Source organism: Sus scrofa, chromosome 8 (genome assembly GCF_054392235.1).
Source record: "Sus scrofa isolate SSC_HxYL_T2T_F1_AM1 chromosome 8, Sscrofa_HxYL_maternal_Yorkshire_Landrace_v2.0, whole genome shotgun sequence".
Lineage (NCBI taxonomy): Eukaryota > Metazoa > Chordata > Mammalia > Artiodactyla > Suidae > Sus > Sus scrofa.
The window spans coordinates 73,566,231-73,592,882 of record NC_139390.1 but is presented as its reverse complement, the minus strand read 5'-3'; the positions used below and the strand labels follow the sequence as shown (position 1 = coordinate 73,592,882).

The 26,652-nt window shown below is 37.3% G+C and overlaps 2 protein-coding genes across 3 annotated transcripts; both read right to left on the bottom strand.

Annotated features, from left to right (window-relative positions):
- Positions 1–11,836: 11,836 nt before the first annotated feature.
- On the bottom strand, positions 11,837–17,993 carry LOC146400851 (uncharacterized). Its single transcript, XM_084973775.1, has 4 exons — positions 17,923–17,993; positions 15,560–15,652; positions 14,367–14,402; positions 11,837–12,355 (listed from the first exon to the last, which is right to left on the bottom strand). Exons 2-4 carry the CDS (start codon positions 15,611–15,613, stop codon positions 11,837–11,839), a joined length of 609 nt encoding a protein of 202 aa, XP_084829901.1. The 5' UTR covers positions 15,614–15,652; positions 17,923–17,993.
- A 5,326-nt stretch (positions 17,994–23,319) lies between these two features.
- Positions 23,320–25,498, bottom strand: CABS1 (calcium binding protein, spermatid associated 1). Of its 2 annotated transcripts, none has more exons than XR_014812658.1 (2): positions 24,115–25,498; positions 23,320–23,480 (listed from the first exon to the last, which is right to left on the bottom strand). XR_014812658.1 is itself a non-coding variant. In XM_084972444.1 (2 exons), exon 1 carries the CDS (start codon positions 25,433–25,435, stop codon positions 24,233–24,235), a length of 1,203 nt encoding a protein of 400 aa, XP_084828570.1. In that variant the 5' UTR covers positions 25,436–25,494; the 3' UTR covers positions 23,320–23,480; positions 24,187–24,232. The 2 variants fall into 2 exon arrangements, 1 of the variants encoding a protein (XP_084828570.1); XM_084972444.1 differs by having other exon boundaries at positions 24,187–25,494.
- Positions 25,499–26,652: the final 1,154 nt, after the last annotated feature.

Sequence of the window (26,652 nt, the reverse complement as noted above, 5' to 3'; positions counted from 1 at the left end):
TCTTTTTTTGTTTTGATGCCAATCTATTTATCATTGGTGTGATGGATGGCGATCTCTGGTATAATGGATCATTGGCTTTAAAGGACTTAGAATGCACACTGACAAAACTGCAGAATGATTTCTGAAAGGGTCGTGACCAACATAGAATTAGAACAACACAGGACATGGGAGCACATGTCTCTTAAGGAACAAGACCAGGAGCAGAAACAGCCACTCAAGTTAAACTCTAGTTAAGCCATGGCTTGGAAAAGATACTGGATGAATGATCTCTAGAATAGCACTTATATGAGCTAATGTCTCTGGACAGAGGAAATTCAAGGTGACAGTAGAGTCACACTGTTGTTAGTGCAGAGACTTATGTGAGAGATGGAAAATGTTTTCCTGATATAATTGAGCAGAATTAAAGTGAGTCATGCAGCAGCATAGTTGGTCTGCTGTCCTACTGTGTGGCAGTAAGTACTGTTCCTTTGGAGCTATGTAAAGAATATAAAAGTGTTTCCTGTAGGTTATTTAGAAGTAGGCGATTTGGCTTCTGTATTAATAACACTTTAAATATGTATCATTTGCAGGTTACTTTAAAAATTTTTTGTGTAAATATTTGTGGTGAGGCCTTAGTCAGTGAGGCCATTGGGCCCTGAGAGAGAAGGTTCTCTGTTGGACTGAAGAAGTCTGGCACTGTGAGGTGGGCTTAATACCAGGGCTTGCAGATGGAGGACAAGCTATAGTTCTGATTCATGCAGCATAGATGCTACAGGAGATCCAGACTTGAAAGTTCTGCAAACTTTCTGGAAGTTGGCTATAAATTTTCCTGAGCTTCTAAGTAGCCAAAGTTAAAAGAAAAATACTATCAAAATTTTCAGTGTTCATAAAATAAACTTACAATTGCTGCTGAAGAAGAGGATCTTTCTTACTATTCAGTACCATGAGAAAATATCTCATAGTCCAGGATGACATTTATTATTCTATTGTAAAGTCGAAAGGAATCTTCAGAGTGTAACTGGAATATCTACTATCTGTGAATGCAAATACTTAATTAATTACCCTTTTAATCAGAATTTTGCTAGATTGATAACTCCAATCATATAACCAAACAAATCAGTTTCCCTTTCAATATCTCTTTTGGGCAATATTCCTGGCTTCATCTTAACATCCAAAATACATTTTCTTCATCACAATTTCCTTTTTAATTTAAAAAATATGGTTGTATGTAAGTTTTATCTGTAAACTAGAACCAATGCTTAAAAATTTAAGCTATACATGTAACATTTGTCAGTTTATACCTGATGTTACACTTATTTTTACATTTAATATGCAAAACAACTCTTAAGATATTGTCAGGAAGAAATTAGTATCCTATTTTTTAATGGAAAAAAGCTTAGTAGAGTTATTGCAAAGACATATTAATCTGCTTTAATAAGACTTTTTCTTAGAAAAAATTTCATTATCTATTGGTAGAATTGCTACTTAAAAGTAATGAAGTGCTTTATAAAGTCTATTAAAAATAATTAAGGTTTTGAATGTCATCTCCTTAAAGTTGGTACAAATGCCTTAAATAACAACTTTTTTTGTGGGGGTGGGGGTGATGGGATGGTGTAATGTTCTCTAAAATGGAAATCAGAAGACCTCTATTGCAGCGTCCAGTGCTGCAAGGCAATGGGAGATCCTGAAAGAGGGATAGCGTGGTGTAACAAAACACACAAGACTGTTTTACAGTTAGAAAGTGGTGGACCAGGAGGCACTCTGTTCTGCAGAACAAAGGCCCTAGGCTTTAGCCCATGTGACTTTGATCAGGGAAGGTGACATATGTAGGTTAATGAGAAACTCTCAGGCATAGGTAATGACAAAGCTATCTCCCAGTGAATAACAAAGGAAACCACTAGCAACTAGTTATAGGTACATACCTCTAGGGCATAGTGCAGCTGCTTATAGAATAGCATGGTTAATGCATAACTCCCTTATCTTGTCTTTGAAGGAGACCTTGTACCTTAGAACTCTGTGTCAGCATTCCTTAGCTTGTTATGCTTTTACATGTGCACCAAGTTTGCCTTCTGCAAAATTAAGCAGTTCAGTGGTGTCCAACACTCTATTCTTTTTTAAATGTATTTTATTACATTTACAGTTGTACAATGATCATCACAATCCACTTTTATAGCATTTCCATCCCAAACCTCCAACACATCCCCCCACCCCCCCAAACTGTCTCATTTGGAAACCATAAGTTTTTTCAGTCTGTGAGTCAGTATCTGTTCTGCAAAGAAGTTCTTTGTGTCCTTTTTTTAGGTTCGTCATGTAAGTGATAGCATATGAAGTTGGCGTCTCACTGTCTGACTAACTTCACCTAGCATGATGATTTCTAGGTCCATCCATGTTGCTAAAAATGCCATTATTTATTTCCTTTTAATGGCTGAGTAATATTCCACTGTGTATATATACCACATCTTCTTTATCCACTCCTCTGTTGATGGACATTTAAGTTGTTTCCATGTCTTGGCTATTATATATAGCACTGCAGTGAACATTGGAATACATGTATATTTTCGAGTCATGGTTTTCTCTGGATAGATGCCTAGGAGTGGGATTGCTGGATCAAATGGTAGTTCTATTTTTAGTTTTCTGAGGCATCTACAATTTACAATCCCGCCAACAGTGTAATAGGGTTCTCTTTCCTCCAGACCCTCTCCAGCACTTATTGCTTGTAGACTTTTTGATGATGGCCATTCTGGCCAGTGTAAGGTGGCACCTCATACTGGTTTTGATTTGCATTTCTCTAATAATAAGTGATATTGAACATCTTTTCATGTGTTTTTGGCCATCTGTATGTCTTTGGAGAACTATCTGTTTAGATCTTATGCCCATTTTTTGATGAGGTTGTTTGTTTTTTTGGTATTGAGTGATAGGAGGTGTTTATAAATTTTGGTGATTAATCCCTTGTCAGTCGCTTCATTTGCAAATATTTTCTCCCATTCTGTGGGCTGTCTTTTTGTTTTGTATAGGGTTTCCTTTGCTGTGCAGAAACTTTTAAGTTTAATTAAGTCCCATTTGTTTATTTTTGTTTTTATTGTCATTATTCTAGGAGGTGGGGCTGAGAAGATATTGCTGTGGTTTATGTCGGAGAGTGTTTGGCCTATGTTTTCCTCTAAGAGTTTTATAGTATCTGGTCTTATATTTAGGTCTTTAATCCATTTGGAGTTTATTTTTGTGTATGGTGTTAGGAAGTGCTCTAATTTCATTCTTTTCCATGTGGCTGTCCAGTTTTCCCAGCACCACTTATCAAAGACTGAAAAGACCTCCATTCTTTTTTTTTTTTTTTTTTTTTTTGGTCTCTTTTAGGGCCGCACTGGCGGCATATGGAGGTTCCCAGGCTAGGGGTCTAATCAGAGCTGTAGCTGCTGGCCTACACCAGAGCCACAGCAATACCACATCCGAGCCGCGTCTGTGACCTACACCACAGCTCATGGCAATGCCAGATCCTTAACCCACTGAGCAAGGCCAGGGGTTGAACCCACATCCTCATGGATGCTAGTCGGGTTCATTAACCACAGAGTCACGACAGGAACTCTATGGACCTATATTCTTGAATTGACTTTTTGCTGCTTGTGAATAATATGGTCTTGGGAGAAAGTTCATTCCTCTTTCATGGTTTTATTTTGTTCCTTTGTAAAATGATAAGGGTAAATTTAAAAGCCTCCTGCCCATTGCAGGAAGGTCTAGGTTTTGAGGGGCCTAAAGCTTCATAATTTTATGAGCCAACTGTTAAGAAAAAGTGTACAAACTTTTAATTACAAAATAACCTGCAATCAGTCCAAGTGCATCTTGTAGGAGAGACTGAATACACAATTATCCCCACCATCCAAAGTCTGCTAGTTCTGACGGGAGATATGTCCAAGTATATGTTGGACCAGTAAGAGAAGGCGGTGTTAATTGATGGTGGTTTAAATATCTTACTCTTACAAATTAGAAAACATATAGCCTTTCAAACACATTGTTGCAGACTTTGAGAGGGACTTAAGATCTCAGCAAGGAGATTCTTCAGTTTCATATGCATTGTCATTAATCTCCTTCTGGACTTTTCAAGCCCTCACATGTTTGTTCTAAGTTTTGAAGTGCGTGATAACCACCTGGATGCTGGAACTAAAACTTCAGGGATCAAGTACTTGAGGTTCTGATTTATTAGGTTTAGGGTGGGGTCCAGAAACTGCATTGTTAGTAAATAACCATGTATAATTCTGATGTTTCATGTTTTACAACATATACTTTGAGCAACACAACTCCTACACAATCCAAACCAAAGGCTGGAAATAGACAAGAATAACACCTCTTCCACTTTAACTGGAAGCTGTTATTGCAAGCAAATAACAAATAAGGAAACAGGCAAGGAAAGAAATAACAAATAAGGAAAAAGGCAAGAAAAGGCTATTAAAGGCTAGATGTGAATTTTAAAAGGCCTTTCTCACAGTGTATAAAGAAACTTTGATCTCCTACAGATGGAAGGGCAGAAATATTTGAGGCCCAGGCCCAGAACTCAATCATCAGGATAGTAGAATTCCAGAGAAGGCTGGATTGTCAACTCAGGCAGATCTGCAATACCAAGTTTAGGACCTTGACTGGCGATGAATTGGGACCCTGAGGTCTGGATTGATCTTTAGGTGTCTTGGTGTATCAATTAGCTATTTCTGTGTTACAAACCACTGAAAAATTTGGTGGCTTAACACAGATGTTTTATATTTCTTATTAGTTTATATATTTGTTTAGAAGTCTTCCTGGTCTGGCTAGGTTTGGTTGATCTTGACTGAAGTTGCTTATGTGTTTGTGTTTTTCTGGCTAGTTGGCTGGAGACTGGCTTATCTAGGATGACTTTGACTGGAACAGCTTTAGCTCTTTTTCACATCTCTTTCACATCCCTCAACTTAGGGCATGCAGTCATGGTGATGTCAGGGGTTCATCAGAAAACACAAAAATTTCTGAATTTTTAAGAAAATCTCTGCTTTTCTCAAGTTTGATTGATACAGGTTGTACCCCTGGGAAAAAATGTGCTAGTGGTCAAACCCAGAGATAGTATAAGAGGGTATAACCAATGGGTTTGTATAAAGAGAGGTGTGAAAAATTGGGGCTACTAATTCATTAACTTGCTACACTTGATGTCCCCAACTTTGTCCCTCAATCAAAAGAAAAAAAAATTTTTTTTTGGTCTTTTTAGGGCCACACCTGTGGCATATGGAAGTTCCCAGGCTAGGGGTCGAATTGGAGCTGTAGCTGCCGGCCTACACCACAGCCACAGCAACATGGGATCCAAGCTGTGTCTGCAGCCTACACCATAGCTCATGGCAATACCAAATCCTTAACTCACTGAGCAAGGCCAGGGATTGAACCCACATCCTCACGGATACTAGTTGGGTTCGTTACACTGAGCCACGACATGAACTCCCCTCAATTTTTAATTTTAAAAATCTAAAGTTGGGCTTAGTCTACTGTAGGGTTTCTTAGCCTTGACACTGTTGACATTTTGGGCCAGATAATTCTTAGTTATGGGAGACTGTTTTGTTCATCCCTGGTTTCTACCCACTAGATTCTTGTAGCATCCTCCCTGCTGTAATGACCAAAAATGTTCCAGACATTGTCAAATGTCCCTTTAGGGTGGAGAACCAATAGTCTAGATGAAGGAATGACTCCTGATTTCATCACCTAATTGACTTAGGTTTAATTGTCTACAGGGTATTTTTGATTTTGCCTACTCTAGGTATTAGAGCTATATGGAAATTGGATTGTAGGAAATGAAACTTTTTAACTATTAAAAAGAATTAAAGTTGTCCATATGGACAAAGGTAGTGGCAATGGGACTGCAGTGAAGTGGGCAGAATCAAAAGATTTTCAAGAGATGTAATCAACAGGTCTTTCTGATGGACTGGATATGGGAGGTGAAGGAAAGAATGATGTCAATGAATTAGGTAAAATCATAGAGGGGAAGATGCTAGTGAGCCAAGAGGGTTGGATTGACTAGGATATATGCAGATACTTGGAACCTCATTTTAGAACAATAGAGGAAGATATATGAGCCAAAAAAAGAAGAGGATGGGATATATATATATATATATATATATATATATATATATATATATATTATTAACTATTAACTATATACTATTAACTATTATATATATATAATAGTTAATACTGAACCTAGGCTGGGGGATATAACAGTCATAATGATGAATAGCAATCTTTTTTTTTTTTAGAAGATTGGAAGAGTAACAGTCTCTGTATGGATTGGCTTTCCTGTAGCAACAACAATAAAAGCAATAACTGAATGAATAACTAAAAGAACACATTTATTTCTTGTGTCATATGTTGGCACCTATTGGCAGCATGTTTCTGCAGCTGTTATATGTGTTTTCTCATTCCAGGACCAAGGTTGAAAAATAGTCTCTACTTAAAACATGAAGTTTTTATAGTATAAGGGAAACAAATGAGATTGAAATAGTGATGGAATTCCTGATTTCAACTTGTCCTTTGTGACTTGAGCCAAGTCTAACAATGAGATAGGGAGCTATATTCTACATGGGGGGAGGCATGCCCTGAAAATCTTATGGCAACTAGTGGAAATGTAAAATCCTCTTGTTATAAGGAGGTGGAAGTAAATGATTGGGAACTACTACTACTATCTTCAATTGGGAAGCAGCAGCCAGGAGAATGACGAATCCACCTATTTCCTTGAGGTTGAGAGGTGAGGACGAATCAAGAGCTCCCATTTGAGAGGGTATCTTTATTTCTTGTAAAAAAGGAATCTTTATCTTTGAAAATCCAGTTCCTTCTGCTTTCTATAGGATGCAATTTTAATTATCACATTTTAAAAGTTAAACAATTTCTCATTTTCAACTGGTTGTAATTCCTAATTCTCTTTCCTAATAAAAAAATTATGCTCTTTTTCAAGCCATTAGCCTGTCTCTTTAATATAAAACCTCTTTTGTTGTTTACTCACTTTTCACCACTTAACTTTTTTATAATTTGAACTATATTGAGACTCTTCTTTCCAAACATTTTGTTGTTTATATTATGCTCCTTGTACTTCTCATTTTTATTTTTTTCTCTCTTTTTAAAAGTATTTAAACATCCTCTCTTAACAATTTTCTCCTTTTGTCTTTTATGAAACGTTTCTTAGTTCTCTCACCTCTGATTGCTCCTTCTCATTAACTATCACTAATGATAAAGACAATATGAATTACACTAATGTGGAGTCTGTGCACTGCTGGCTGAAAGATGCTTTCTCTTATAAAACTCCAGGATAATCAGGACATAAAGCTGACTGGTCCATCACAATAGATTTTTAATTTGTTTCTCCATACTAGTGTCCTAGGCATTTTTGGTGGGAGAAACGAAGGGCGTGGACTATGCCAGCCAGGTTTGAGCACCCGCTTTTTATTTACTATGTGTCCTTGATAGTTGATTAACATCTATGTGCCTCAGTTTCTCTATCTCCGGAGCATCAATCATAATGGGGATTATTTTATAGGGTTGTGGTGAGTATAAATAGTTACATGTCAAGTTCTTTTTTTTTTTTTTTTTTTTTTTTTTTTGGTCTTTTTGCTATTTCTTTGGGCCACTCCCGCGGCATATGGAGGTTCCCCGGCTAGGGGTCGAATCGGAGCTGTAGCCATTGGCCTACACCAGAGCCACAGCAACGCGGGATTGGAGCCGCGTCTGCAACCTACACCACAGCTCACGGCAACACGCCGGATCGTTAACCCACTGAGCAAGGGCAGGGACCGAACCCGCAACCTCATGGTTCCTAGTCGGATTCGTTAACCACTGCGCCACGACAGGAACTCTCTACATGTCAAGTTCTTACATGAGTAGTAAATAGTTACACATCAAGTTCTTATATGAGTTTGGCTCATGTAAGAATCAAATGTTTTTATTATTTATTAGGTGTATTTTCTGTAATAATCTCTGTGGTAAAATCTTCATTGATTTTCCCCTTCTGCATAGAATTAAGCTGAACTCCTAATCCTGGTCCTTGATAATATGATTAAAACTTCCTCTTTTGATATCCGTTTTTCTATGTCTTGTCTTCATGGCCAACTTCTGGTTCTGCTTTTTATTTACTATGTGTCCTTGATAGTTGATTAACATCTATGTGCCTCAGGGTGTGGGATCAGGCACACCCTGACAGTGTGGTATGAACTTTATTCTCCTTTATACTCCTCAGAATGGCCAAGGGTTCCCCTCCAGGCAACCCCGGGCCCTCGGGCCCTGCCTGCCTACTCTTGTTCCCCAGTGGGGAGGTGACCAAGGCCTGCGTGACCTTGTTTCCCAGAAAATGAGCTGCCCCTCCCCCAGAGCTGACTCACTGTGAGTGACTTGGGCAAGTTCCCAAACCTCCTTGTGCCTCAGTTTCCCCATCTGGAAAAAATGGGGCCACCTCTTGCCAGCAGTAGCAGGGCCGCCCATGCCCCTTCCTCCCCGTGCCCCATCCTAGCCCTTGGGTGCCCTGTGCCTCTGCCTCAGTGGGTCCGTGGGGGCCCGCCTGAGCCCGGCACTTCCTCCCCTGAGCACTGGGCTCTGCCTCCCTCAGCCGTCCAGCTGCTGAGAGCCAGGGTCTTATGCTGGAGGCCGGGATGCCCGCTTTTCTATATTTATTGCGAAAAGAAGTCTCCTACGGGAGTAGAAATGCAATCCGGCCCAGAGCTCCCAGCGCTGGGACTGTCCTCCCGTGAGGGCCTCACTTCAGCCCCTCGACCGGCAGCTGGCCCGCCTCGCGCGGTCCTCTGCCTCCTCATCAAGCAATATCCTTTATACTCCCAGAGTCACAGTTCTGGGATGTGGTGTACAGACAATAAACGTTGGAGGGTGTGAACACGAATGCCATTCGCTCTCTTTAACTCCATCCCTTTGCTGTGTTTTTATCCAGCAGTGCGCCTCCTGCCTTTTTTTATGCCTGTTCAAATCATTCCTTTCCTTTTGATGTTTGCCAAGAAACTTAAAAAAAAAAAAAAAAAAAAATCTTCTCAGTGAAATTCTATACTGTATTCTGGGGGTCATTTTTAAATGTCATGTATTATAAAGTTATTTAGCTGTGTCTCATTAGCTATTGAAGTCTCTCAGCTCTTTGATACCAAGATTTTGTGATTGACTTTGTCCCCTGTAATAGTTTGTCCATTACAGTTTTTCCATAAATGTATGTTCTCCCTAAAGGGGGATGACTATCTTCTCCATTGTTTGCTCATTATTGTTTTTAATTTGCATATAATATTTACTATAGATTCCTAATTTAGTTATTTAGAGGGAATTGCCTTGTTTATATCATGGCCACTTGAACATATGAGAAATAGTGATCGAGTTACTGATATTTGTATTCCTGTTCCCTGTCCTAGATCTGGGTAAATTTTTACTAAATCAGTTGAATGTTTTATCAACAAGAAAAGGATCTAATATATTTTCAGGTGAAGTGATTCAAGGTTCAGAGTTTCAATTGAACAATCTCTGGAGAAAATATCCTTTTAGATGAAGGAATCATGCTGGAGATATTCAGAAAAAGAATATCTGTAGACCTATAAAAATTTATGTTTTCTATGCTTTTTGAAAGTATGGTCTACTAGACTGTGATCTCTTATAGGTAGGGTTATATTTGCACCTCTTCTTTGTAGCTTTTATCACAATTGTAATTTTATGTATACATAATGAATATATGGAATTACATTTTACATAAACCATATATATGTGAGTATTTGGTTATGACTAAATGGTCTGGTATTTTATATCAAAAAGTAATTTCTAAGCTTTATAATATTTTAACATAGTGTTATATGGGGTGACTTCAAAAGAATTGTTTTTTTTTTTTTTGCCCGTGAAGGATTTACTTTTTTCTTCCGGCCGCATATTTTGGGTGTTATAGAACCATCTAAAAGAGTGAAGGTGATGGTATTACTGGTGGCAATCTTCAGAGAGGTAAAGAAATATAGAAGAGACCAATACACATGTGATGAAATGTATAAATCAAGTTATTTTTTGAAAGTTTTTCAGTACAGAAAAGCTAAAGGAGAAGCAGTAAGAACCTACATCCCTATATTTTCATATTTTTGTTAAAACTAAAATGATGAGTGAAGATGATCACAAATATATCAATATTCTGTTTCTCAGGATCTGTAAAAACAAAACAAAACAAAATACCATAAGTCATTAAAGAAAAGTACACCAGCTCTTCATTCTCCAGTTGTTTTAAAATAGCCTATTGCTGGGTAGGACAGTCCAATAAATTCTCATAGCCTCAGTTTCCTCATCTTTAAGAAGGGATAATGATTTTTGCCTTTATAGGGATTCTGTGATTATTAAATGAGATTCAGTACAAGGAGTATCTCTGATGCAGTACTGTCATTGGAATCATTCTATTGACATCTGTCATTGTGATTTTTTTATACTATATAATTGGGATTCTTCTCATTTATGTTAATAATTAGGAGTGCTTATCTTCAGAAATAGGAGCAATATCTGATATTCTCCTATTTCCCTTTCTTTCTTTCTTTCTTTCTTTCTTTCTTTCTTTCTTTCTTTCTTTCTTTCTTTCCTTCTTTCTTTCTTTCCTTCTTTCTTTCTTTCTTTCTTTCTTTCCCTCCCTCTCTCCCTCCCTCCTTCCTTCTTTCCTTCCTTCCTTCCTTCCTTTCTCTTTTTAGGGCCACACCTGTAGCATATGGAAGTTCCCAGTCTAGGTGTCAAATCAGAGCTGTAGTTGCCCACGAACACCACAGCCATAGCAATGCTAGATCTGAACCACATCTGTGCCTATACCACAGCTCATGGCAATTGCTGGATCTTTAACTCACTGAGCGAGGCCAAGGATCAAACCTGTAACCTCATGGATATCAGTCAGATTTGTTACTGCTATGCCATGATGGGAACTCCTCTTTAATTTTTTTTCTTAAGAATCATGGTATATCATGATGTTCATGTTTCACTCAATGTTCATAGCAAGAGAGCTCTTCCATGGGTTGTGATTTAGTTTGTATTTCTATTCTTGAGGCTAGTCAAATAGTTACTAAAAATATTCATCCTTTTTGGGGGGGCCTTAATAGAGCTGATAGGTCCTGAAAGAGCGAGGGGAGCATAACTCTAGATCAAATGCACACTTGTAGGATTTAGTAAACTTTGATGTATACACTGACTTTTATTTACTAAGGCCCTAATTAAGAGTGATTTTTTTTTTTCAGGAAATTAAAACACATTTCAGCATTGGGAGCATAAAGTCAAAATATATACACATTTGGTGAACCTTTTGTTTCTTTTGTAGGAATCTGCTAGCATTGGCTTTGTATATATACCCTATCCACTTGAGGGAGACAAATTTAATTTGCAAAATAAAGAGAAATAAGAATTTGTAATCCCTATGGCAGATTTAGAAACTATCTTTCTCTTCCTTTCTTTTTTTTTTTTAATCTTTTTGCCTTTTCTAGGGCCGCTCCCAAGGCATGTGGAGGTTCCCAGGCTAGGGGTCTAATCGGAGCTGTAGATGCCAGCCTGCGCCAGAGCCACAGCAACGCGGGGTCCAAGCCGCGTCTACAACCTACACCACAGCTCACAGCAACGCCGGATCCTTAATCCACCGAGCAGGGTCAGGGATCGAACCCCCAGTCTCATGGTTCCTAGTCGGATTTGTTAACCACTGCACCACGACGGGAACTCCAAACTATCTTTCTCTTTGACGTGGCAAACAAACAAACAAAAAATCCTCCAAAAAATCTGGTCTTAGGCACATCTTAAAATCACTCATTTGGGTAGAAAATGTTTTGGAAAATGTTGTTTACCTTGGTTTGCCTTTGTCTTCTTGTGATTTGATACACTTGTAATCTTAGACAATTGTAAACTGTTGTTGCTGGTCGGCAGGTGGAACATCAGCCGCTGGGGGAGGGGTAGTGTCAGCCACTGGGAGAGGGGTAGTGTCAGCCGCTGGGGGAGGGGTAGTGTCAGCCTCTGGGAGAGGGGTAGTGTCAGCCGCTGGGGGAGGGGTAGTGTCAGCCGCTGGGGCATTGGTGGTGGCCTCCAGTTGGAGGGAACTGGGAGCCGTGGGTCTAGATGCAGTGCCTGTCGTTTTGCTGGCAGAGGCAGGGGAAGCTACGATGTTGACAGATGGAGGAGCACTAGAAGTGACTAGTGGTGCTTGAGAACTGGGGTTTACAAAGTTCTCAGGTGGTGATATAGGTCTGGGTGCTGGACGACTATGTGGACGGTGGGGGTGGCGTCGTCTGTGGAGTCCATGAAGATCATGGTGACCATGTGGATCTGCAGAATCTTGTCCAGACTTTGCAAAATGCTCTCTTAACTCATAAGGACGTCTAGGTTTAAAATGCTCTTCAGAACTTTCACTAGACTTAAAAGAATACAAAACAATTATTTTTATGTGGATGAGATACATAAACTAACTTGAAATCAGCTTTTAACATATAACTGTTATCACTTAAATTTGTGTAAATATTCAAAATTCATTCCACAAATAATTTAATGGGTGTGCCCACCAAGTAGAGATAATTATGACCTTTAGTGAAATATAAAGTAAACTGTATTTCTGCTCTTCTCAAAGCCTAATAGCTTTATTGTAATATTTCCCCAAATATGTTCCATAATAGGTGCTGTGTTGACAAGATTTTAGTAGTTCCAAAACAATGGAAAAGATTTGGGTAAAGTAAAACACATTTCTTTACTACAAGGCTTATTGGAATTGTCACTGCAATATGTCAGTAAATATTTAGCATATCCAATAGGATAGGCAATATTTCCCAAACTTTCTTCATCATAAAAATGTTGCATGTGAAAATGTGTGTGCGTGTATGTGTTAGCATTTCCTCATTCTAGTGTTTCAGTGTTTTATGGAGAACCTTTGGGGAATGCTATTTCAATTTCCATCCTGGAAAAGAGCATAATGGATTTTACTGTTCTGAATAAAGAGAATAAAAGGAGCTTATAGAGCTTTGCAGTTCTCCTTTCATACGCCCTTAATATGAGGTTGATAGAGCATTCCACGAGTCCACGTGGCTGGTATTTGCATAGACTCACAGACAGTGAGAGCTAGAGGTGCCTTTCAGAAAATGTACATCTATTCAGTGAAAGCCTCACTGAGCCATGCCGTGGGCAATTTTTTGGCTTTAGTTACATGGACTTTTGACATGACATTCTCTTAGGATTTCAGTTTTAGGCCTTTGTCTCTTATTTTGTCTTCACTAGCAGAAGTTAATTTATGACAGTCCTCCTGCCTCTTCATGAAGCATTTATTTTCAAAGTGAATACATTCTGAGAAATAGTCAAATACCTGACTTTAAGATAAGGGAGAAATCAGTTGCCAAAACTGTCATAAACTTTCAAGGTAAGCTTGAAAGTTTTTTTGACTATAAGCACAATTTGGGTCACTAAACCTAGACAGTGCCTATTTCATAGCATTAGAAGCAGGATAACTTTTTTGCTTTAAAGGATTCATTTGGAATTCTTGTCTCAGAATGGGGAAAAGAGAGAGTAGGGGGGGTGTATAACAGGATGAGATGATGGATATTTTCATTCTGTTGTGCAGTCTAACTTAATTCTTACATGGAGTGGGGGTTATGAAATTTAGAAATGGCAGAGAGTAAAAACAGGAATTTGTCATTTTGAAAAGTCTTTTCTTATGTTTCTGAACTTTCCTTTTTCACTGAAAACCACAGTTTGAGAAAAGAAAGGAATTTTTCCTTTTTTGTGGGATCACAGGAAATGTCCCATATTAAAAAACCAACAATATTTATAAGGAGAAAGACATTTACATTAAACAAACAAATGTAGATAGTTTTCTTTTTTCTTTTTTTTTTTTTTTTTTTGTCTTTTTAGGGCCATACCTGCTGCATATGGACATTCCCAGGCTAGGGGTTGAATCAGAGCTGTGGCTGCCAGCCTATACCACAGCCACAGCCATGCCAGATCGGAGCCACGTCTGCGACCTACACCACAGCTCATGGCAACCCCAGATTCTTAACATACTGAGTGAGGCCAGAGATTGAACCTGCATCCTCATGGATGCTAGTCAGTTTCATTTCTGCTGAGCCACAGTGTGAACTCCTGTAGATAGTTTTTGGTACTGAAGGCTGGATAAATTTTGCTTTTCATATGCTGAGCTGCTCTACTCCCATTGTAGCTGAGTACATAACTGAAAGCAAGCAACTGGAGGTTGGCTTTTGCTGCTCACAGAACTATTCCCACTGGGTTCCTAAATTTGATAATTGGGTCATTCTGTCTCTCTCCTAACCTTTTCTTAGGTTGAGAAGAAAAGAAAATATACATTATAAACTCCTCAGACATAACTAACCTTTGATTATGAGTGAAAATGTAAAATGATAATCAGAAATATAAATAAAACTTACTTCTTTGTGGGATTTTCGCTTTCGTGCACCAGCTGACTAAAATAAGATGGAGATTAAAATATATTTTAAAAACTAGAACCAGAGCATATTTGGCATTTTAAAAATAGTGATTACAATTTGTTTAGGAGGGTAAAATGTGGTTGGGTTAGGGTGAATAGAATGGGATACAACTTTAGAATTTGGGGTGTTATCATTAAATATGAGGAATCTTCTAACAGTTTAAAATAGTACATAGTTCATGGTCCAAGGATGATCAGTTTTTCTGGGGGTCTTTAAGCAGAAGAGTTCCTCTCCTTCCACATTCTCATGGGTGTGTTGCCAGCCAGTTTGCAGGTAGTTTCAGATTTGGCTCCCTTTATCTAAACAACTATCATTCACTCAGGTGCCAAACCTGGAGACTGTTATGGAACCAATGCCTTTATGAACTTGGTGTAAGAAAAAAACAGCCTGTCTTTTGTGGGTGAGAAAAATGGGTGACCTAAGAGCTCTGGAATAGGATTTTTCACTGGATGGGGAATCTTCTTCGCTATGTTTTAGCATGGGGCAACAAGGGAAGAGGCAGTTTCCACAGCAGTGCCTATAAGATCTCAGTTTTTAATGAAATGATACTAGAGTATGTTTGCTGCAGTGAGCTTAGACAAGGTCTCCTTCACCTTTTAGATAATGTAATTTAGGTGCTGGCATTAGGTAAACAGATCTAGCAGTGTTAGAGGATACCAAGCAAATGTTCTTGATGGAAATTATGGATCATGTCTAGAATGTCTTAATTTATTTTATTCATGTGACATTCTTTACATGGTTGCAGATTTATTTCAGAGTGTTCCTTATAATCAGTTCTCTTCTTTACATGTCTTTCTTTTTGAGAAGCCTACAAAGAGTAGACTGTTATCCAGGAATGATAGTACAGAGGAACACAATGTGATAGTATCCCACTTAGATCATGACACTACAAAGTCCCATATACACATGTTGGGAATTCTAAAGACTACCAATATGTGAAAAAAAAAAAAATCAATTGTATCCCAAGGTCAATGAAAAATCACAGAAAATGTTAAATTGAGATCTCAGTCAAAATTAAAATTAAAACAAGGTGTGTGTAGTATAAGTTGACATAACACAGTGAACTGAATGTATACTTTATGATTAAGAACTAAATAAGAAAACAGAGATGTGTGAAGATATTTGATATTTACCGAGAAGCAAGCAGTAAAAGTCAAGATGACGGCAATCAGAATCAGAGCCTTCATCTTGTCTTACAATCTTCTAGAAGTAGGCAGCAAGAGATGCTTCATTCATGGGGGAAGATAAAATAAATACTCAGTTGTTTTTGTTAAATTTTAACTAAAGGAAAAATATTTATGCATGTTATGGCACATCTATGGCATATATTGTATCGTATCTATGGCATGATAAGAACTTCATACATTTATAAGAAAAATATCCAGTCCAAAACATATATAAAGGATAAGAATAATGAATTCCAGTTACTATGAATAGTAGGTTAAAAATGTAGACAAAAGTCTTGCTTCATTATGAAGGAAACATATTGGACTTTTTTTTTGTCCTACAAATTTATAGTGATTAAGGAGCTATTTAAGAAGGTAAAACCTGGAGTTCCCATCATGGCTCAGTGGTTAACGAATCTGACTAGGAACCATGAGGTTGCTGGTTTGATCCCTGGCCTTGCTTAGTGGGTTAAAGATCCAGCGTTGCCGTGAACTGTGGTGTAGGTGGCAGACGTGGCTCGGATCCTGTGTTGCTGTGGCTGTGGTGTAGGCCAGCAGCTACAGCTCCGATTCGACCCCTAGCCTGGGAACCTCCATATGCCGTAGGAGTGGCTCAAGAAATGGCAAAAAGACCAAAAAAAAAAAAAAAAAAAAAAAAAAGGTAAAACCAAAATAGGGTCAAGATTGTAGAAAGGTTGGTATCCTTGCACACAGCCATTGGTTCTATCAAATGAGATAATTTTTTTGAAAAGTAATATGGCAATATGCAAAAGAAAATGAAAATATTTATACCTTTAAGAATCTCAGTCTTGGGATTATTATTAATTATTACTATTAACCAATTAAAATTAAAAATTTTTATTCCAGTGTTATAATTTTAAAAGTATGGATAGTGATAATCATGAAAAATGCAGAAATTTGAACAATGCTTATGTTTTAATGATAAGTGAAAACTTCAAATATCGTACTGTATACAAATTATCCAAGTAGATAAGAACTAGAAAGTGTAAGCAAAAATTAAAGTAGGTGGGGTGTGACGGTTTAATTTAAATGTGGGTTTTCTGTTATAAAAAAACTTACAGTGTTCTGTTGATGTTATAATTTAAACAGACAAAAGAAATTAAGAAATTGCCATTAAAATGGTCTTTTGGCTGATTTTGACCTTACATACTTAAAACACTAGACAGAGAATTTTAAACATTAACTTAGTTTAAAAATGTGTAGTTAGAAATATGAAATATTTATATTCTTATCATCAGTATTATTTTATCATCTTCAAGTAACTTTCAGAAATTTGATATTTCTCTTAAACTTTTTGTTCTTCTGATATGATATTATTCTCTCATCCAAAGTAAGTAAAACAAAAAACCTAAATCTATCCAATTGTAATTCTTTAAGGACTTTTACAAAATTATACATTTTGCCATAATTTTACATTCATGTACCATACTTCAGTAATGAATCACTATTCTTTTGACTAATTCATCTCCCAAAGGAAAGTCACCAAGTAGAGGAATTAACAGCTAATTACTTATGCTTATAAAATTTCAGCTTCAAACATGGCTGCTTTTCTAATCTTTAGGTTATAAAACATGATAGCCACAACATTAATGATGGAGAATTATTATCCTTTAACAATGACTTTTTTCATTAGGGCATCACCTTGTGGTTCTAAGGAAAAGACTGCTGGATCAATAGTCATAATTGTTGAGCTTCAGTTTTTCAAACAGTGGTCATATTACATAACTTATCTGAGACCTATTTTTCTAATTTTAAAAGTAATTATTTGATGAAATTGTCATATCCCAATACTCCAAAAGTAGAAAGCCAAATTAGTAAGTGTATCTGTCACAATCTCAATCAATATAAAACACATTTAGATATTTATATGTCCTTCTCTTTGGAATAAAAGAAATGGAGAGAGTGGGAACATTCAATTAACTTAAAAAAATCAGGCCCATTGATTTCTTGTGTAATTTAGATGTTTCTACCATTGAAAAATTTTCATTCTTATAGTTGCAAAAATATTGATTCATGTCTAAAAATGGCCACTTCAAAGCTATTTGGGAAAAGCTATAGCCTTTTTCATTATTATTAAGTTTACTGAAATTATTAACATTTTACTAATAAAAGTGGCTAGAATTTAGAGGTTCATGAATTTATTAAAGTATTTCCATTTTTTTCTATTTATATTTCCTTTCAAATGCATTATCTATTAGAACTCTTTGGAAAAAAGTCTGAGATCTCATAATAATTATACTCATTAGAAACTGTATATAGTCAAGTCTAAAGAAAATTGGTTTAAATTTTTGAAATTTTAAGAATGATACCGTAATAAAGGATCGTCTCTCTGGTCGTCCAGGAATGTTAGCCTTGCCTTGGCTTCTGAGTTCTGGAAGCCAGAGATTCATGCCTTTTAAAGGGTTTTTTCCCCCCCTGTGTTTCATCCTTTCTATTTTTTTCCTATGGCTAAGCAAGATATTATTATTTTAGCATTTGCTTATGGGCTAATCCCAACTATTTCCTGAAGCAAAAAAGAAGTGTTATACTCTTCAAATTTGACATTTGTCCTTTTCATTTTTCCTGAGAAAACATCATGGCTAATTATCTATGCATCAGAAAAAGTGAAGGCTTATTCTTTATGATTTAAAAATAATATTTTGTGTCAATTTCTGTCTTTTATTTTGGATGTTCTCTTAAATAGCTTAGTGTTTTACTAACAAAGCAATAATTATTGAAACAACTACAAACCCTCGGTCTAATGAATTGTTTTCATAATTAAGATTGCTGTTTATAGTATTTGTCTTGATATTATGTCTAATGTTACAGACTCTGAGCAGGCAGAAAATATTAGAAAATGGTAGCTTTTTGTGTGTATTTATCTTTAGCTTTTTAAAATAAAGTGCTTTATTCCTGAAAGTTAATTTTCAGAGATTATGAAGTTAGCACAACTTAAGCAGTAGTAATTGGAGGGTGGCTGCGAATGTTGCATTCTTTTCTTACCTTTTCTGGACATAAAAATGAGAAAAGGATGAGTAATGAATTGTTTGACACCACTTAATATGCTTTTTACCCCTAGATTAAGAATTCTTTGTTGTGTACACCACAATAATTATCTTGCTTAGAAGAAATGTGCCAGTAATTGAGCACAATTTAAAAAGTGAGCATTGTAGTCATTTGACATTTACTTTGATGTCAGTAAGTTTTGCTTTCCATAAAAATGTCATTCGTCACCAGAAAGATGGAAAAACATCATGTACTTACAGTTGGGAAGTCCTTTGGTGGATAGTTGAATTTGTGATGCTTTTCTTTCAAGTTAGCTGTTAACAATGGTGAATTCATCAGTGATTCCCCACTGATGAATTGACGATCAGAGGACTTCTAGACTTTTTATCCTAAAGACGAACTTGAGGGCACTGGGCACAATGTCTCCTTGGCTATTGTTTTTTTCAATTTGTTCATCTCTTAAAAAAATCTTTTTAGGATAACTTACCGCAGTGAGAGCAACCTAAAATCTAAATCAAGATGCGGTCCTAGATCTGTGTGTTTTTACATAGAGAGTAACTCTGTACACAAAGAGATTAAAACTGGAGAAAATAGGTAGCTCATAGTTTCATGCCCTAAGTGTTTTAACCCAACTTTGTCTCTCTCTACAGCTTTGTCTTTCCTCTCCACCAAGATATTTTAAAGTATGTTTAACTTCTGTTAAGAAAATTTTTGAGGAGTTTCCTAGTGGCTTATCGGGTTAAAGATCCGACATTGTTACTGCATGGTGTGGGATGGATCCCTGGTGTGACAACTTCTGCTGCCCCAGCTGCAGCCAAAAAAATTTTTTTTGATTAGTTCTTATAGTGAGTAAGCCGTTGACAGAGAGATTCTGTCTTAGGCTTTTTTGGGTGTCTATCAACTAATTGATTTCCTAGAATAAATTTAGGTGATAAATAATGCATTACCAAGTTAATATGTATGAACTTCCTTTCCTTTTCTGATTTTGTTCTATAGAACGAAAGGAGGTATGAGAATTCCAACTCACAAGATGCTTGTTCTCATTAAAGAGAAGCAGCCAATGTGGCTAAAACAATTACCAAGGGGGGGGTGATACTAGAGCTTTCAGACTTCTATGTAAAATTTTCATGTCAAGCAATCTATGCAGGTAGGCTTATACTTATTTTATTATCATTCTGGTTAATAAAGAAAGTGGAATGCACCATTTAAATAAATATTGGAATGTACTGAATATGGGAATATATATTCTTGGTTTCTGCTACAGTTTCTTGTCTCTCCACCTCTTGCTTCTTCTGCCATCCCCAATCTAACCTTTATTTTTTTATCAAAATAATCTTTCTAAAACACAACTTGTTAGGAGTTCCTGTTGTGGCCCAGTGGGTTAAGAACCCAACATAGTGTCCATGAACATATTTCGATCTCTGGTCTTGCTCAGTATGTTAAGGATCAAGCGTTGCTGCAAGCTGTGGCATAGGTCATGGATGCAGCTTAGATCCAGTGCTGCCATGGCTGTGGTGTGGGCCTCAGCTGCAGCTTCAATTCGACCCCTATTCTGGGAACCTCCATATGCCTCAAGTGTGACAGTCAAAAGAAAAACATTAACATGTTAATTCCTTGCTTAAAACTTGATGCTTCTTGTTTCCATGTCAGAAATTTGAAACCTTGTTACACAGAACATTGGTTGCTAGAGAGGTTTACTTCATTCTCATTTAAAGGCTTCATTCAGAAAATTCACCCCAACATTATCAGTGCATTTTACCATGACGATCTTTTTAGCTTCTGTAAAAAACACTGTTAGTTTCAGTGAAACTAGCTCATGAAATCTAAGCTGTTAGTTATGTGAAATTTTAACCCTAAATTGCTGTACACATAGTGTGATGTTTTATTTTATGTGTTAACTTGGCTAAGGTATGATGCCTTCTTGTGTGGTCATGTACTAGTCTCAATGTTTCTGTGAAAGAAAGTATTTTATAGATGTGATTAACACAATCAGTTGACTTGAAGTGATGCACATTGCCTTTCACAACACGAATGAGCCTCATCTAATCAGTTAAAGGCCTTAAAAGAAAAGACTGAAATTTCCTTAAAAAGAAGACATTCTGCCTTGAGACTGCAACATAGAAATCTTGTCTGAGTTTCTAGCTTACTGACTTGCCCCGTGGATTTTGGACTCAAAACCATAATATCAACTCAACTGAATTTTTATCCTATCAACCTGTGCTGTAGATTTCAAACTTGCCACTCTCCACAATTATAATAAGCCAATTTCTTCAAATATACCTCTCTCTCTCTCTCACTATCTCTCTATCATCTATCTATCATTGGTTCTGTTCTTCCGAGAACCCTGACTTATACATACGATCTGACAATTTGATTGTTTTCTTTTATAAGGCTGTATCAGCCACAGTTTGATATATCTGTTACCATTCTCTCTCAGACCTGCCGTACTCTAACCTTTCTTCAGTATTGTGGAGGATGCAAGTACTTTTATGCTTTTGGATCTTTGTCCCTCTCAGCTTGAAAGCAGTAATACCTTTCCTGTCCTGGTAAACTCATATTCATCTATAAGTATCCAGTTAATACCATCCTTCCTCTGAAAGCACTCATAGCCTCATAAATGAAATTGTTATTCTCTATTTCATTTAATTCATTGATTTAACATATGTTTATTGAGCACTTACCATGTTCAAACCTCTCCGAATTGAGCAGTGGCTAAGGGGGATGTGATCTTTTCCATTAGGATGGGGTGATCAGCTCTGTTTCTCAGAGCACTCCAGTTTATGCCTGTTGTTTTGGAGTCTTTTTTTTTTTTTTTTTTTCCTTAAGGTCTGTACTTGCAGCATTCAGAAGTTCCCAGGCTAGGGGTCAAATTGGACCTGTAGCTGCCAGCCCACGCCACAGCCATAGCAATGCCAGATCTGAGCTGCATCTGTGACCAGTACCACAGCTTGTGGCAACTCCAGATTTTTAACCCACTGAGCAAAACTAGGGATCGATCCCTCATCCTCACGGATACTAGTGTGTTCATAACCTGCTGAGCCGCAATAGGAACTCCTGGAGTCATTATTGTTAGTACCTTCTTTCAGTCTCAAAGTGTTCTGCATTTGATGATAAATTCTGCGATTGTCTTAATTATCAAACATAAACTAGTAGGTAAGATAAACATTAAACAAACAGGTGTTATAGGTTGAATTATGTCTTTCTTCCCACTCCCAATATGTTGGAGTCCTAACTTCCAAAACCTGTGAATGTGACCTTTTTCAGACTGAGATCTGTGTGGATGTAACCAGTTAAGATGAGGTCATGCTGCATTAAGTGGACTAATCCAATGACTGGTGTCCCATAACTATGAGAAATGTGGACACAGAGGTATAAACATCATGTGATGAAGGAGGCAGAGATTGTTGTGATTTGTCTACAAGCCAAAGAACGTCAACAATTGCCAGCAAACACCAAGAGCTAGAAAGAAGCAAGGGAAGCCCCTGCTCCCCCACCCCAAACAAAGTTCCTGGAAGGAATGAGAGTTGGGGTTTATAAAATAGTGATATCTTTAGCTTGCTTCCTGTTTCAACTAAGGTTGATTGCAGATAAAACTATTAAAACTTTTAGTAGCTTTCAAATATGTTTTGAATAAATCCAGAATTTTCAGCAAACATCACATAATTTGTCTCCTGTCTCCTTTTCCAACTGATGACTTGTTCCAAATAAATGGTGTGTTTTTCTTGAAAAATTTGAGACATTTCTAGCCTCAGGGCTTTGTGCATGTTGTGTCCTCAGTTCTCCACATTTTTCATTCTTTAGCCTGAATCTAACTTTCTCAGACAGAGCTTCTCTGGACTTAAATTTGTGTTAAATTTGCAGCTATAATCTCTTATCTTGTTTGTGTACCCAACACAATCTGTAGTTAGGCATTTGTTAGTTTAACATTATTCTAGTCCATAGTAAGATAGTGTAAATTCCTATCTTTCCCCATCTGCCTCCCATATATGCACCATTAACTTTCAACTAATATTTGTTTTTCTTTTTTAAATATAATAAAATTCTGAGTCTTTATGGAATAGTTCTATTCTTAGTATCTAGAGCTAAGTTATTCTTTTTTTTTTTTTTTTTTTTTTGTCTTTTTGTATTTTGCTAGGGCCACTCTCGTGGCATATGGAGGTTCCCAGGCCAGGGGTCTAATCAGAGCTGTAGCCGCCGGCCTACACCAGAGCCACAGCAACGCGGGATCCAAGCTGCATCTGCAACCCACACCACAGCTCACGGCAACGCCGGATCCTCAACCCACTGAGCAAGGCCTGGGATCGAACCCGAAACCTCATGGTTCCTAGTCGGGTTCGTTACCACTGCGCCACGATGGGAACTCCCTTTTTTTTTTTTTTCTTTTTAGGGCCATACTTGTGGCATATGGAATTTCCCAGGCTAGGAATCCAGCAGAGCTGTAGCTTCCAGCCTACACCACAGCAACAGCAACACCAGATCTGAGCTTCGTCTTCAGCCTACCCCACAGCTCACAGCAACGCCAGATCCTTAACCCACTGAGCGAGGCCAGGGATTGATCCCACATCCTCATGGATACTAGTCAGGTTTGTTAACCACTGAGCCATGACAGGAACTCCTAGAACTAAGTTATTCTTTAAACAAAAAATTGGTTTTCATTTTACTCATTTCTCCTAATTTGAGAATTCTGTACCAGAATATCAATCACATTTACACACAATAAATGTTGCTGTCAAAAAGATTTATTGAAGGAAAATCATCAAAGTGAAAACAGACCCATTTAAAAAGTCTGTGTCAGAAAAGAATGAAGATATATGTCCTTGAACTGCTAACCATGAACTGCTAACCAAAATCATAAGAAGAGTCTGGTATCAGTGCTTAAGACCTGAAAAAAATGGACAAAAGTTCAGGAAAGCGATTTTAAAGAAAGAAAAATTAAATTGATTCACATGTTTATATACAATATTGTTTTCAACACATGTACACATTTGTAAAATATCATTTGCCTTGGTTTTCATCCAACATGAGCCTAGAACTCTGTAATATTTCCTACATTACTTACATATGAATGCTAAACAATTACTAAATAGCCTTGTCTTCTATGAGTGAAGATTGTAAATATATTTTTTAATAGAAGAGAATCATTGGTTGCATACTAATAAAATAGGTTTAGAATAATCAGTTATGGTCTTTTAACACTACAATTGTTTTTGAGATATGTTGTTAATTTGATTCTCTTTGTCTCTTTAATTCACACTAAATTATATGCTATTAAGGATTAACTAAAATGACATATGTGATTAAATGCAGCAGGGAGTGAGATTTCTTTATAGGTCTCTCTGAATGTCCCTGAAGGCTTGGATTAAAGATTTTGTATTAGAATAAGGAACCACCAGATAACTCAGTTAAACTTGTGACGGGGAATTCTTGTATTGCTGAATTTTTAAAGTTTCCATAAGTATATTCTGCTGCATGACCACTATTCTTAAACATCTGCATTTTGTAAGTTTCGTACTTGCCTTAAATGCTCACATTCTTTAATTTATTAAGATTTTTGCTTGCTGGACAACCATCTTAGTTGTTAAAACTACCTGTCTAGGCTATTGCACAGATCCTGTGGTATTCCTTCTGTTGCTTTCAAATCAGGAACTCATCTGGTTCTTCTTTCAGTAGTTTAAAGACACCCATTTCAGTTGTGAAGGCATCTTCCTTATGGTTTAGGGTATCTGGATCAGGGGTAGTTCCTGACAATGCTTCGGTGTCCTTACTTACAGATTCCATTCTATTATTTTCAGACAAATCATCTTTTGTCATAGCAGCTGAATCTGCTATGAATTCATGAGAATCCATGAGATTCATAGCTACTGATACAGGGACAACGAAGTCATATCTGGATTCAACAGCAGTAAGTAAAACAGGATGGTTTTCTGCTTCCTTTGCCTTATCTCTCCCCATCCAAGTATTGACTCCATCTGTAGACTCTTCATCAGTTAGCAGAATATCTTCTGGGTTATCATTGTCTCTTTCAATGGTGGTAGTGAGTTCAAACACAGTGATGAACTTTTCCTCATCAGAATCAGCCCTGGCATTGGGGCCATCCTCTGGAAGAATTAAATCAATTTCAGTTATTGTCTCTTCTGGAAGGGCGATTATATCTGGAATAGTGGAGTTTTTTTCAGTAGCTGGAGAGATTTTAGCCTCAGGGATAGAGGATTCAGTGATCTGGACAGTGTCATCAGCAGTGACATTGGACTTAACCAGGGAACTATAATTGTTACCATCAGGTTCACCCATTTTAGCTGGAAGGGCAGGGGTGTCGGCAATGCTGGCCGTGCTTTCCTTCAGTGTGCCAGAGACTTCAAAAGTCAGTGAAACATCTTCATCCCCTGGCTCAGTGGTATCCACGAGAATAGCTTCTTTTGCCACATCAGTGGAAAAATCTATTAAAGAAACCTCAGCTGGTGGTGAGATGTTACCAGTTTTCACTGGCATGAAGTTTTCAGTAATAGACTCATTAGCCATTGGGTTTTTAGTGTCCATCAGAGTGGCAAGTTCTTTCTCCAGATGGGATTCAACATCATCTTCTGATGTTAGTCTTTCCTTTGGAGATGTAAGCTTATTGCTTGTAGTTGTTGAAAAATCACTTTCTAGCATATAGTCATTTACCGAAGTAATGTGGTCTCCTTCTGAAGTAATAGTTGATTCTGATTTAGGAATAGTGTTGTCAGCCCCAAAGAAAATGGTTGTTTCAGTTGTTGTCTTAGTGCTTTCTGTTGGAGGTTGAGAATAAATTTTCTGAAAACCATCTTCAGCCATGGGACAAAGTGGCACCATGCACATCTAAGGTGTTTCTTGGGCCCAGTGGTATCCCTGGGCAGGAGAGTGGTGTTCATTATAGTGATTGAAGCATTGGTCATCATGGTGATTGTTGCATCAACCACAGGGCCACTGTCACTGGCTCTCCTTGGAGATTGTTTCTATGCTCTGATTAGGCACCAAGTTATAGGATTGATAATAGATGAAAAGACAATAGAGTCTTCATTGATTATGAAACCAACATTCACAGCCAATTATTTCAGTTGCAAGGAACTTAGGATTTACCATGTTTTGTTTACAAAAGATGTGCCTTCCAAGATTTAGCTAGTGTCACTTGAAACAGACATAGTAATGTCTGCCTCGTACTTTATCGGTTTAGTATCACTGGGGGCAGATCCAGGAGCCTCAGGTTATTAGAATCGGATTCAACTTGCCTGTCTCTCAAGTAGGTAACATTGTCTTTTTGATATGAAGCATCTTCTTTTGAGATTCATAGCATTTAAATGTCTAAAACAAATTAATGGCAATTTTAGCAGTGCATGTAGCTATAGGAAGTAATTAGGTAGCAGAGATATCAGTAAGTCCTTTTTTTCTGAGAGGAAATTCTCACTTTTTCAGTAGGGATAATAAAAAAAATTCCCAGCTTATTAGAATCTTGGCAGTTTTCTTCATTCTAATTCTTTTTCTTTTTTTTTCTTTTTGTCTTTTGTCTTTTTAGGGCTGCACCCATGGCATATGGAGGTTCCCAGGCTAGGGATCTAATCAGAGCTGTAGCCGCTGGCCTACACCAGAGCCACAGCAACGTGGGATCTGAGCCACGTCTGCAACCTACACCACAGCTCACAGCAGTGTCGGATCCTTAACCCACTGAGAGAGGCCAGGGATCAAACCTGAAACCTCATGGTTCCTAGTTGGATTCGTTTCTGCTGAGTCATAACAGGAACTCTCATTTTTTTTTAATTCTAATTTTTTCTTGAATTAACTTGAATAGCAGTTTTTCAGGTTTTGTAGTTTTAGTTTCTTTAAGAATGTTTTTCTGCAGAGAGTATTATTTCAACCCCAGAAGAAATTTTCTGGCAGGTATTTGGCATTGTATGACAAATTCTCCCAGAAACAAGATCAGGGTATGGAGTAACTGTATTAGCCTTGAGAATTATATCCTTAATTTCAGAGAGAGCATTTTCTGTAATGATTTTAATCGTATCAGTCATCATTACTTTTCATTCTTAAGTTTTAGCTAA

Coding starts and splice junctions, on each gene's coding strand:
- LOC146400851 (XM_084973775.1), bottom strand. CDS start 15,613: ATGAAGGCTCTGATTCTGATTGCCGTCATCTTGACTTTTACTGCTTGC. Junction 14,403..15,559: donor CTTTTACTGCTTGCTTCTCG/GTAAATATCAAA, acceptor ATCTTATTTTAG/TCAGCTGGTGCACGAAAGCG. Junction 12,356..14,366: donor AGCGAAAATCCCACAAAGAA/GTAAGTTTTATT, acceptor TATTCTTTTAAG/TCTAGTGAAAGTTCTGAAGA.
- CABS1 (XM_084972444.1), bottom strand. CDS start 25,435: ATGTGCATGGTGCCACTTTGTCCCATGGCTGAAGATGGTTTTCAGAAA.